At 40.5% G+C, this 12,452-nt stretch overlaps 1 protein-coding gene across 4 annotated transcripts in view; it reads right to left on the minus strand.

The window, feature by feature from the left end:
• The window catches only part of Kif23 (kinesin family member 23), a 28,355-nt gene that overhangs the window by 902 nt on the left and 15,001 nt on the right, over nucleotides 1-12,452 (minus strand). For 2 of the 4 annotated variants that reach the window (XM_042697423.1, XM_042697422.1), the window contains 12 exons: nucleotides 11,155-11,234; nucleotides 10,955-11,074; nucleotides 9,738-9,864; nucleotides 9,065-9,223; nucleotides 7,984-8,141; nucleotides 6,527-6,700; nucleotides 6,200-6,379; nucleotides 5,518-5,829; nucleotides 2,710-2,940; nucleotides 1,256-1,338; nucleotides 994-1,075; nucleotides 403-473 (listed from right to left, as the gene is read on the minus strand). In XM_042697423.1, coding sequence (XP_042553357.1) covers nucleotides 403-473; nucleotides 994-1,075; nucleotides 1,256-1,338; nucleotides 2,710-2,940; nucleotides 5,518-5,829; nucleotides 6,200-6,379; nucleotides 6,527-6,700; nucleotides 7,984-8,141; nucleotides 9,065-9,223; nucleotides 9,738-9,864; nucleotides 10,955-11,074; nucleotides 11,155-11,234 — 1,777 coding nt within the window. Of the gene's footprint in view, nucleotides 1-402; nucleotides 474-993; nucleotides 1,076-1,255; nucleotides 1,339-2,709; nucleotides 2,941-5,517; nucleotides 5,830-6,199; nucleotides 6,380-6,526; nucleotides 6,701-7,983; nucleotides 8,144-9,064; nucleotides 9,224-9,737; nucleotides 9,865-10,954; nucleotides 11,075-11,154; nucleotides 11,235-12,452 lie in introns of all 4 variants that reach the window. The other 2 variants (XM_042697424.1, XM_042697425.1) reach the window with 2 other exon arrangements.

The raw sequence follows: 12,452 nt of genomic DNA on the forward strand, positions 1-12,452 counted from the left end.
TGATAACAGTTTGGGGGCTTTTCTTTAACTTTTTCCACGCAAGCCTGGTGCTCTACCACTTAAGCCACAGCTCCATTTCCCACTTTATTTGTAAGTGCTTACTCCTTTACCACCAAGACCCAAAACAGACCACTCAGGAAAAATAAGCCACACCAAGCAGCTGAGGACAGCTAGCACCCTCAGTCTTCCCTACCATCTGCCCTCAGCTCAGCCTCAGAAAGCTTCACAAGTATACAAATTCAAAACAGCCACCAGGTCTCGTCACCTCGCTTCTGCAGTTCTGGTGGCTTTCACCAGCCCTCAACACAGCTGGGCTGCTTGTACACTGTCAAAACACTGGAGAAGGGAGGTGGGGGAGGGGACGCACACATGCACATAGCCAGCAGCTGTTGCAGTACTCACTTGGGCTGTGCATGGTGCTGGTATCCGGGTCCCAACTGCGACCCTGCTCTCATCTCCACAGCCACAGAGCACTAGAAGAAAGTAAGAGAGAATGGCCAGCTTTCCAACAGTCCACAGACACTTCAGACAGGCTCCAACCAAAATAAAAAGCCAGTATTACTCTCTAGTTCAGCAAAAACACCAGTCAGACACTCGGTTTATTTCTGGTATAGGTCACAGGACTGGAGGGTCATCCAGGTAACTTCCCTTTTAGGTTAAGGGGAGTTTTTGAAAAACTCCTACCTATACCCCTTCTTCTTTCTCTAGAGTCTCCTCAGGCATAATAGTCAGGAGGCAACAACTGGAGGGCTGCCCCAAGATTCCCATCTACTTGCATTCTTGTCATTCTTGAGCCCTGTCCCCCTACAGAGAAAATATGGGCTCTAAACTGAGCACTGTACACAGACCACAGGAACACAGGCCTCAAGGCTTCCCTGGCCATATGAATTCTTCCTTAGCACCTTCTGAAAACGGGAAGAGCTACAGCTGTGGCATTTAAGCATGACACACCTAATTTCCAGCAAGCAAGTATTTATTTAATTTAACCCATACCCTTGTTTCTACATCGGTCCATTCAGACTCTGTACCATCTGGTTGAGCAGGTGCTACTGTGGCCGATCTTCGTTTTCGACTACTGCAAAAGGGGAAACACGATGCAAGGATTACTTTTGCATCTATGAACAATGAAAACGTTAGAGTGGGGAGACCATGTACACCCTCTGGGAACGAAGATGACTTCACGGCATGTTCTTTTCCTCAAGCAAGCAGCTAAAAAAGCAATAGTCCTTGAGATAAGTTTGAGAGGGTCACTCACCCATTTGGTAATTCTTGTTTTAAAGTCTCAATATCAGTAAACTGCACTGATTGTCCACCACCTCTTGTTTTAAAAACGTCACCCTAAAGCCAAGAGAAAAAGTCACCATTACACACTGATGCATCCAAGTGATAAACACATTTTGAATTCATCTCAAGATTGGCCTCCTTCATGTAAACTTCCACCCCAAAACCAAACAATGCATGGATTGCTGAGTCTGTACTAATCAAAACACTGGAAATGTGAGCACATCCCTGTCTCTCACTAAACCAAATACAACTGAATGAGTAACTGTCCTAATGGGGATGTGGTCATTCTTGGTCTGCTGCAATTTAAACACTAAATTGTACTGTGGATTTAAAGAAAGAAGAAAAAAAAAGACCCTAGAAATTTCTACATGCTCTTTTTTTTTAAGATAGGGTTTGGCTATGAAGCTAAGGCCAGCCTTAAATTGGTGATCCTCCTGACTCACTTTCAAGCACTGGGATTACAAGCATAAATCACCATGCTGAAGAGTTTCCTAGTTTTCCTTCCTTTTGTTTTTTGGGGTTTTTGTTTTTGTAAGGATGAGGCCAAAACAATTAGGAGACAGATGGGTAGAGTTGTCTATGGTTTTTGAGAGTCTTCACTATGTAAACTGAAGCTGGCCTTGAGCTATCTATGTAGCTCAGGCTAGCCTTATAATCTTGATCCTCCTACTTCAGCCTCCTCAGTGCTGGGATTACAAACCTTATATGCCATAACACCCAGCTACATTTAAAGTAGAAGTTGAAGCTGAATATTCCAGAATTACAGTCCATTATGGATTGTGAGCTTTAAGAGAATTAAGCCTATTAAAACAGTTAGTCCCAATTTGTCAAATTCACAAAGAAAAAAGTTACACAAGACTAGCCATGGAGGTATATGCCTATAATCACAGCGACTTGGAAAGCAGAGATCTAGGGGATCATGGTTTAAGGCCTGGCAAGCAGAAAGATAGTGAGAACCCATCTCAAAGAATAAAGCTGGACATGGTGGTATGCACCTGTCATCCAAGGTACTTAAGATGCCTAAGTAAGGTTCAGGCAGGCTTAGGCAAAAAAATGCAAGACCCTATATGAAAAAAACTGATTCTTTTTTTTTTTTTTTTTTTGCCAGTCCTGGTGCTTGAACTCAAGGCCTGGACATTGTCCCTGAGCCTCTTTGTGCTCAAGGACAGCACTCTACCACTTGAGCCACAGCACCACTTGCAGCCTTTTCTGAGTAGTTTACTAGAGATAAGAATCTCAAAGTTACTTTTCTGCTCGGACTGGCTTTGAACCGTGATCCTCAGATCTTAGCCTCCTGAGTACCTAGGATAGTAGGTGAGAGCCACTAGTGACCAGTGTGATTTTTTTTTTAATGTTCTAGGTCAATGGTTTGTTGTCAAGTTGATTTCTAACATACTTCTTTGTCCTGTGCAAATGTGCTTTTACCTTAATTAGCTTAGTCTCAATCTCCCCATCGGAGGCTAGTTCCTGGTGGGTAAGCATGTACTTCTCACACTTAGCCAGCGCCTTTTCATTGGCAACAGACACTGTGATGGCGTGAGGGACATGTGGCTGCATGACTGTCTCAGTCTGCACGTTAGAGGCAGGCTTATGATCTACCCATCTGTCCCCTGCAGAGCGGGATCGTCTGTGTCGGACACGGATTGGTGGTGCGGTCTGATCAGGTTGGAGAAGGAATTAAGAAACAAGCCAGAATTAATTTAAGAATTATTAGAAGTGCAGCAGGTTTGGCTAAGGAAGCACTTGACAATACCAAGACAAAGCTAAATGCTACTGAAATAACATAAATGTTCTCTTCCTAATGAGCCAGAACAGACATTCTTTGAACATCAGCTCACATATCATATATCCTGCCTGGGAACTTCCTCTCAACAAAGGAAGGAAGCAAAGGTTCTAGCCCTGCTGCCAATTCTCCCTCTTTAGGGGCAGACCAATCATTCATCATCTATCCTAAAGTCAACAATAAATCCTGCTTTTATGAGGTAATTGTAGGTCACAATTCTGCTAGAGCACTAAACATGCTAGGCATCCAATATATGCACACACAAAAAAGAAAAAAGAAAAAGCCACTCCTTATTCAAAGACAGACAATAAATAAATCTTAACAGCTGTTAAAAATACAGTACAAAAATACTAAAGAATATCCATGTATAATATGATTAAAACAATGTAAAGTTCTTCTGAACACTTTAAGATTTTTAAATCTCAAGACAATTTTATAAAAAGTTCAAATATAACAAATGGCTAAAATATGACAACTATTTTTCCCATACATTTTTTAAAATGTTCCAAGAATCATATAAAGAATATAGGGCCAAACCAGAGTCTATTATACAATAAAAAGAACAAACTGGTTGTTTCCAGTCAAATGGCATATAAAATTAAACTTTTAACATTCAGTCTAAGCATACTTGTGAAGAAGTTTGAATCAACTTAGTAAACATGTCATTGATAAAACTGAGCAAAAATGAAAAAAATTGCCACAGACTATATAAAGATCCCAATACAACATCTGGAGAGCTAAATCACTTTCCCACTAAAATTACAAGGGACAAATAAAGGACTAGTGATAGCTCAGATCTTTAAAAAACTTTCTCAATATAATTTAGCATTAAAGACTCAGCATTTCAAGGCAGGCTTAAAACTTCTAGTCTTAGTCTCACTGATGTGGAACAAAGTTGGTTCGTAGGATCCATCTTTGGAAAGCTGACAGTCTGCATAGAGCTACTAGCATTCATGACATAATACTTAACATTTTTTTCTTCATTGAAGTTCTAAAATTTAGTCCATCTGACAATTCTTGTGGGACACACATGGATGCAAATAGTGATCTTACAGTAACTTTTCTGCTGCACTTCTAAAGAGACTTTGATTTCAAGGGAGAAATTAAAGTACCTCTAGTAAATCCTCTTAAATATCTCAAGGCCAACTTAGGTATGTCATTACTGCTGGCCAGGGATAAACAGAACTTGAACTGTTTTTAGTCTAATCCTTCACCGAATAAGGGGATTGACTAGAGTTGATAGAAAGACCATTCACCATGATTTGCTCCCTAAAAGGCTTAAGGCAAATCTGCAGAGTAAGAAGGTAAGCCTTAGCATCATCGTCCACTTGAACACCTAGGGATTCATCACTATCCCTCAGTAATCGGGGATGAATGCAGGCCACACTACATCTTCAACTAGAAGAGAATCTTCAGCAAACATTTACCATAAGATTCATTTGCTTACAATAACAGTTCTAAAAGAGCTATGTTAAGATTTTACTAGGATAAAATTTTGGATGGTACTTGGTGATTTATTCAATGGAAAGCTTAATCTTCAAGAAAAAAAATATGGAAGCAAATTTAAGTTCCCCTGGATGAAGTAAAGCCCTTGTAGTTTCAGATAAAGGTCTCAAGACTAAAAGCAATTTATCAGACATGAATTACCATCCGTAGTTTTAAAAGAGGGACCTAGACTCTTCACAACAATCAGTGTCATAATTACCATATGTAACACATTGCTCTTGATAGTATCCCAGATTGAAAAGGTGAAAGGAGAAAAGCCATAGTTGGGACAGATGGGAAACTCAGAGGCTCTTTGCTCAGTTAACAATTTCTTTGGACATGACCAACATTGTGGTCCTGTAGGACAATATCCTTACTTGTAGGGGGAAAAAGACTCAGGGAAAAGTACCAATGGGTAAGTCTAGGTAAGAGTTTTCAGCTTTGCTTGGGGTTGAAACTTTCCAAATTGAGAGTCTGAGAAAAGCTTTTTAAAAAATACTTTTTCTTCAAAATTAGTAAGAAAAAAAGATTTGAAACTAAATCTGGGGAAGGGAAACCAAGAGGGGAAAAAAAAAAAAAAAAAGAGGGGGGGATTAAAAAAAGGTGTGACCTCAGACGGTCGTATTTGGGTTTGGGTGTAGGCATGTGGCAGAGCATGTACTCAGCATGTGAAAGGCCCAGGGTTCTATCCCTTACACCAAGGAGGAAAAGCCTGGCCACTCCGCTCAGATTGCGGCTCTACAGCTGCCAGGCAATCTGCTCAGGGATATGTTCCTTCTGTTACCAGGTAAGGTTACACATTTCCGATGAAGAACTAGGCCTCAATTTCAAGGTGACTCAATCTTTCCCATTTCAGGAAAAGAAGACCATGTTCATATGGGAGCGCATACATCTTTCCATTGAATTTTTGGAACCAAGTTACAGAAGGCAAAGCAGATAGAAATCTATTACTACAATGCACCGACCCTGCAGCAGTGGTCCTCTTCTACGTCTAGCTCATCTCTGAGGGTAGGAACCACCTCCCTGCCTTCAGTCCAGCACATCCCTCGCCTTCTGTCTGACACGATACAACTTTTACTTTGTCCTGGCTCCTGCTGCCTACGCCTTGCAATAGATGTCACATTGCCAGGAGTGTTGTATGAAGGAACTTTCTGCTCCCATTCCGAAATGCAGGAAGCTACGGAAATGCTGCTGCAAGAGTTAGAGCGCCTATGTAGCTGTGGCTGGCTCATGAGCTGCTGGCCGTTGGGAATCTGAGCAATATAGTTACTAGAAAGCTAGAAAAATTGGAGAAAAATTAATAATGAGTAATACTGGAAAACTGAGAGAACAATTCATTACTTTTCTATAATTCTAGCACATGAAGATTTTATAATTATTTGTACTAAGTTACCAAGTTTTTGTATTAAAGTTTTTGTTTATGCTGGTTTAAAAAAAGTTTTAAATATAAGTTTAAAAAATATAATATTTTTAAAACATATTTTCATAGAAATGATCATCTAAAGGGTTGGAGGATTTAGCCCAGGTAGTAGATTGCTTGCCTAGAAAGTGCAAGGCCCCGAGTTCTAACCCCTTACTACCCAAGAAAATACATTCACCTCATCTCCACAGATTCTCCCTAGTACTGAGCTGCTACCAATAACTTACTGGCACAGGTGCTGGAGATACTGATCTTTGGGTAACTTTTTCTCTGTCCCGCTCCCGGGAAGGTCTCTCTGGCTTTTCCGTTTTGGGTTCAGTCACGATCGCTTTTAGCTGTTTCAGTTTCTCATCTTTGACCCAGAGTTTATTCTGCATCTCCAACTGGGTGGCTGCCACCCGACGCTCCTGCAGAGTAACAATTCAGTCATACAGCACAATGCACCAAACTCAGCTTTGTTTCCTTAAAACATTTTCCCACCAATACAGTATCGGCGCTCAGCCCATCTAGGCTGGTCACAGCTCTGAGGGAAGCAGGGGAGACAAGACACTCACACACTCCTTCTGCCACTTCATTGATGTTTCTGTCACCATGCCTTGCAAACGAGCTTCCAATCTGCGCTTGTCTGAGAAGTGCCGCTGGAGTTTCTGATTCTGGGTTTCCAGTTCCTGCTGTAGATTGCGCTTGTCTTCTTCATAGATTGTGGTTGTTTTCTCCAGAATCTCAATCTGCAAAGGGAGAACAGTGTGCTCAGTAATTGGTATGCAGGAGGGAGGACAGACAAATGCAAGAGGAAGGGCAGGCAAATGTAGTCATAAGATCCAATGTACACATGCTAAAATGGAACCAGGCAACTTGAGGGGATCGGTGGGGTCAGGAGAGAGGGGGAAGAATGATGTAAGGGGTGAAATAGCTTGAGATGCATTGTACTGATTAACATGCCAAATTGAAGCTCTTTTGTACAATTAGGGATTTTAAGAGTAATAAATAACTGGCATGCAATCACCTCCCACAGCTGTAAAGAAACCTTCCTGAATTTGCTCACGAAAGAACATTTGTGGAAAGACAATAGAAAGCACTTTTCCTCTAAGATTTCATCTAAACTCCTGTTTGCTTCCCCAAAATAAAAATGTATTAAATAAGCTTCTAAAATGCAAAAGTAGAAATGATTTTGTGTGAAAACTCCTTTCCCTTGAAACTGAAAACCTAAAACTAATTTATCAGGACCTTTTCAGAAAGGAGAAAGCTGTACTGGTTGGGTTCAGCTTCTCTCCAGTGACTGCACCCCCCCCCCCCCCCCACAGCCTCAGACAGCCTTGAAATGAGACAACAGTGCTGTCCTGCTCCCCAAAAGCAGTACTTCATCCACCCAGGAGGAGAGCAGTTACTAAGTTGTAGCCTTGCCTCTAGTGCTGGCTTTTTGCTGGTTAATTGGAATTAAGAGTCTCACAGACTTTCATGCCCAGGCTGGCTTCAAACCTTTATCCTTAGATCTCAGCCTCTTGACTAGGTAGGACTGCAAGTGAGAACCACCCCACCCAGCTGCTATGTTTCAAATTGGATCTAATTAGCACTGGTTCAATACCAGTTACAGGCACCAGGCCTTACCACCAAAGCTAAACTCAAAAGTCTTCTAGAAAGCCCATTTTATGACCTAGGGTTGGCTACACAAACTTTTTAATACTCCCATGCAGGAGACTGAAGCAGGAAGATGTTAAATTCAAGGCCAGTCCAAGACCGTGTCTCAAAAAAGAAAGCAGGGGGAGGAGGGGGATATCGTAGATGCAAGCTCTCTTTTGGGGGCCAGAGAACACTCTCTTCAACTGTCAAGCTCTAACTCATAAAATCAAAGACTACTGTCCCCTTTTCTCCAATTGCTTTTCACTGACATTCCTCAGGTGGGGTAAAAACAGTATCTAACCAGGTGATAACAAGTGCAAGGAGCAGACACCTATCTGAGACAAACAGGAAACGGCTAACATTCCACAGATGTAAGAACACCTAAACGAACCTTATATTCTAAAGTTTTGTTTTTCTTTTCCAGCCGTTCTATTTCAATTTTCTGTCCTGAGATCAGCTTTTCTTTTTCATTTAGTTTTCCTTGGATATAGTTTTCTTTATTTGCAACAGCATTGTCAAATTCTTGTAACAAAGCTTTAAAAGTATTAGCTGAAACAAAAGCACACACGCAGGCCATATTACTACATTGTAAAGGAAAAAAAAAAAGATGAAAACAACTTTCATGAGCAGACACTGAGAAAAACTACTCAGCAAGTCTCTGTGACAATCAGTGGATGAGGAGAAACAAGTCTGAAAAGGAATCAGGAATCTGGAGTAGAGGATTTAGCTAAGTGGTAGAGTACTTCCCTAGCAAGTACAAGGCCTTGAATATGGTCCCCAGGATCACACAAAAAAGGAAAAACCAGCTTGGGGAGGAAGATGCATGAGTATCTGTCTCTAATTAGCCTGTAGAAAGCTGGAAGTGGAGCTGTGGTTCAAGTGGTAAAACACCAGTCTTGAGCAAAAAAAGCTCAAAGATAGCTACCAGACCCTTAGTTCAAGCCCTAGGACTGACAACAAAAGGAAAAAAAAAAAGAAAATCAGGAGTTTGATTCTCAAATCTATAAAGAACATTCAAAGTTTCATAATAGAAAAACAAAACTAACAAAAACAATGCTTATAATCTTCAGTACTATAATATACAAGAACAGAAAGCACCAGATCTTTGATCAACTGGAGCCAATCTGAAACCCCAGGAACACCTCAGAGCCAGGCACGAGATGCTGCCAGGCTGTCCACTGTTCCGTAGGAGCCTCAAACATCACCTAACTCTCAGCAATCACACCCCCATTCTACAAACAGAAAGGAGAACTATTCCATCCATCACTGTTAAAAATAAAAAACAAAACGTACAGAGAACCCACTTTTATTTTCTCCTGACTTTCCTAGAATAAAAAAGAACTGAAGGAAAAGACAATTTTCCATTTCAACTCAACAATACCTGAGTACTACAAAATACAGACACAAAATAACTCTTCTTGGAGATCCACTACAAATTATTTCCTGAAGCTAAAAAGAAGTTTTTCCCTTACACTGCTTGTTAAACTCGTCAATCATCATCTGTCGAAGGTCATGCCGCTTTTCTAAGGCTTCAATGAGCCTTGGGAGGGTCTGCTCATCATTGATATCCAAAATCTCACACGATGGCAAAGGTGGAAAGCTCTGTAAAACCACGTCGGCAACCAATAGCTCTGTATGGAATTACAGAAAAGCCAAGTTATACAAGAGACAAACTGCTTAAACAAGTTTGATTAACCATGGAATTTCTGCTGTCATAACCCTTCTTCCTTTAAAAGCTAGAGGTATAGTCTGCAACTAAAGAAATTTCATTTGGGGCTGGGAATGTGACTTAATGGTAGAGTGCTTGCCTAGCATGCATGAGGCCCACAGTTCAATTCCTCAGTACCACATAAACAGAAAAAGCCAGAAGTGGTGCTATGGCTCATGTGGTAGAGTGCCAGCCTTGAGCAGAAGCAGCTCAGGGACAGTCCCCAGGCCCTGAGTTCAAGCCCCAGGACTGGCAAAAAAAAAAAAAAAGGAAAGAAAGAAATGTCATTTCTCATTTATATTGTCTTAAAATACAATTCAAAGAGCAAAATCAAAATTTTGCATTTGATGTTTAAGGAGATGTGGACAATTCTCTTCTACAAATGGATGTGTTTAGAGACAGAGCAAGAAGTGTGCAGTGATGCCATCCAGTCCTACCGTCTCCAATCGGGCCTCCTCGAGCCTGATTTCTGTATCGCCTCCCAGGCGTTAAGCCGCAGATCACCTTCTCTACCGGCCTCGCTACTTCAACTTCTTGTGTTACTTCTGCAAATCTCATAACTTGCTAAAATACAAATGATTATATTATTCTTATTTTTTGTTCTGTTTTACTATTACTTTATTAGATTACTTTTGTCAAAAATAACTGTATCCTAGAAGAAACCATGTTGAGTGAGGTAAGCCAAGAGCAAAGAGACAAAGGGCACATGGTCTCCCTGATAAGTGGATGTTAAATCCAAAACATAAGGAGATATGACAAAGTAAACAAGACTTGAGAAACAAAGGACCTCCACTCATCTGGTTGAATCATTACTAAATGACCCCAGGCTGCTGACCAGATATATGGTATATATGTCCACATCAGAGGAAACTAGGAGGAGGACACAGAAACAGAGGGAAATGGGAAAACATACAACAGCAAGACCATCAGCTGCACTGGACATTGAACAAAACGAACTAAGCAACTAAATGGCAGTGATGGGAAGGAGGGAATGAGCAAAAGGAAAGAAATGTACATATCACCAGATATGGAAGAAATAACTGTATTGTCAAAGCTCATTGAACTCATAAACTTTATAGACCACGATAAAGACAATTTGCCTCATGAAGGTTAGAATGTGTTTGTGACTTTAAGTATCACTATCCTACAATACTGTGAAATTTATGTAATCATTTAATCACAATAAAAAAATTGCAAAAAAAAAGTATCCAAAATCCTTCTATTGATGTGAACTAAATATGCAATGAGATACTGATAAATTATCTGTTCACTTTCATATCCAACCCAATAGCTCTGTATCAATTCATAAAATGATCACCATTTCATTATTAATATCCAAATAACAAATAGCTTTTTGATTTTTTGTGCTGATAGTGGGGCTTGAACTCAGGGTTTGTTGCTTTCTCTCAGCTTTTTTGCACACAGCTTGGAATGTACTACTTGAGCCATGCCTCCATTGCTGGCTTTTTTTTTTTTCTGGTTAATTGGAGATGAAATCCTGAATATTTTTTCTGCCCAAGCTGGCTTCAAACCTCAATCCTTAGAGCTCAGCTTCCTAAGTAGCTAGGAATTATATACATGAGCCACTGGCACCTGATTCTAACCATTTTCCCTAGAGAAAGTTAACTTTACAGGACAAATAAATTAAAATTACCAAGCTTTCTTCATAATCTTCAGCCTTTGGGTTCACACACACAATCATTCGCACTTTTCCTTCCCCATCAAAGTAGTTCTTGAACAGATGGGTTAACTTTGAATCTCGATATGGAACCATCTAAAAGATATTCAAGATCTAAGCACACAGGGCAGAAACACAAACACAACTCCACACATGTAGCAATGGTGGCTTCCTACCTTGTTAGTCCCATACATCTGGTTCTCCCTCAGGACTTCTATACATGTTCTTAGTGTCATCAGTGACTGGTTTATGTTACCTGAGAAGAAGCATACAGAGGCACTTGAAAACAATGACATAGCAGCAAGGTGTACTCTATGAGCCTAAAACATAACCTGGAAGTCATACACAAGTTTTCCTGGCTCACTGTAAAGCTCTGACCATGCCCAGTCAAGCATCTTTTCCAGTGTTCCCTCTACGTGGCTTCAGTAGCCATACTTCAGGATCTCCAGGAGGAATTCTCTACCATGCAACACTACACTTGATGACCCCAAAAGTTGCTCCCAAATCCTATAAAAAAAGTTTATTAGAAGATGGACTTAGAACAAATCATGTTAAGTGAGGTAAGCCAAGCTTAGAAAGACAAATGGTACATGTTCTCTCTCATAAGTGGAAGCCAGATCTGAAATACACTGGGAACATAATAAAATATATAGGTTTCTAGACATTCACACACAGTGAGACCAAAGGAAGATACATTCAGGAGAGGAACACAAAGGCACAATGCCTGTGTACATCTGATCATACAAAATATCAAAATGAACTCCAGGAAATGGAACCAAGAGGGTTTTTTTTACTTTTTTGCTATTTTTGCTTTCTTTTCTTTTTGTCCTATTATTAATTTACATGTCATTGGGAAGGGGAGGCACAGACATGAAAGGACAAAGGGTAAACAAATGCAGCAATGGTACTCACTGGACACTATGTTGAAAATGAACTACAGAACTTGTAGGTAGGAATGGGAGAGAATAAGTAGGAGAGAGCCAGGGAAGAAGTGACACTGTCTAAAAAGAAATGTACTATTACCTGACTTATGTATATTACCTTTTTTTTTTTTTTTGCCAGTCATTTGGCCTGAATCCTGGGCCTGGATGCTGTCCCTCAGCTCTTCAGCTCAAGGCTAGCACCACTTCCGGCTTTTTATGCTTATGTGGTGCTAAGGAATCGAACCCAGAGCCTCATGCATGGGAGGCAAGCACTCTACCACTGAGCCACCTTCCCAGACCTGTATATTACCTTTATAATAACATTTTTTTTTAACTTTTAAAGTTTATTAGATGCAGATGCTTGTTTATGGTTTTTGTATTTCCCAGTGCTGGGGATTGAACTTATACTTGCTTAGCTTGCTTGCTCACAGCAGGCATTCTACCACATGAGCCACATCTCCAGCCCAGCATTTTGCTGATTAACTCTATACAGAGTTTCACAGACTTTTCTACCCAGGCTCCTGAGTAGCCATAATCATAGCATGAGCCAC

The sequence above is a fragment of the Dipodomys spectabilis genome, unplaced genomic scaffold, assembly GCF_019054845.1.
Source record: "Dipodomys spectabilis isolate Male_0828 unplaced genomic scaffold, ASM1905484v1 ptg000219l, whole genome shotgun sequence".
NCBI classification, from domain to species: Eukaryota; Metazoa; Chordata; class Mammalia; order Rodentia; family Heteromyidae; genus Dipodomys; species Dipodomys spectabilis.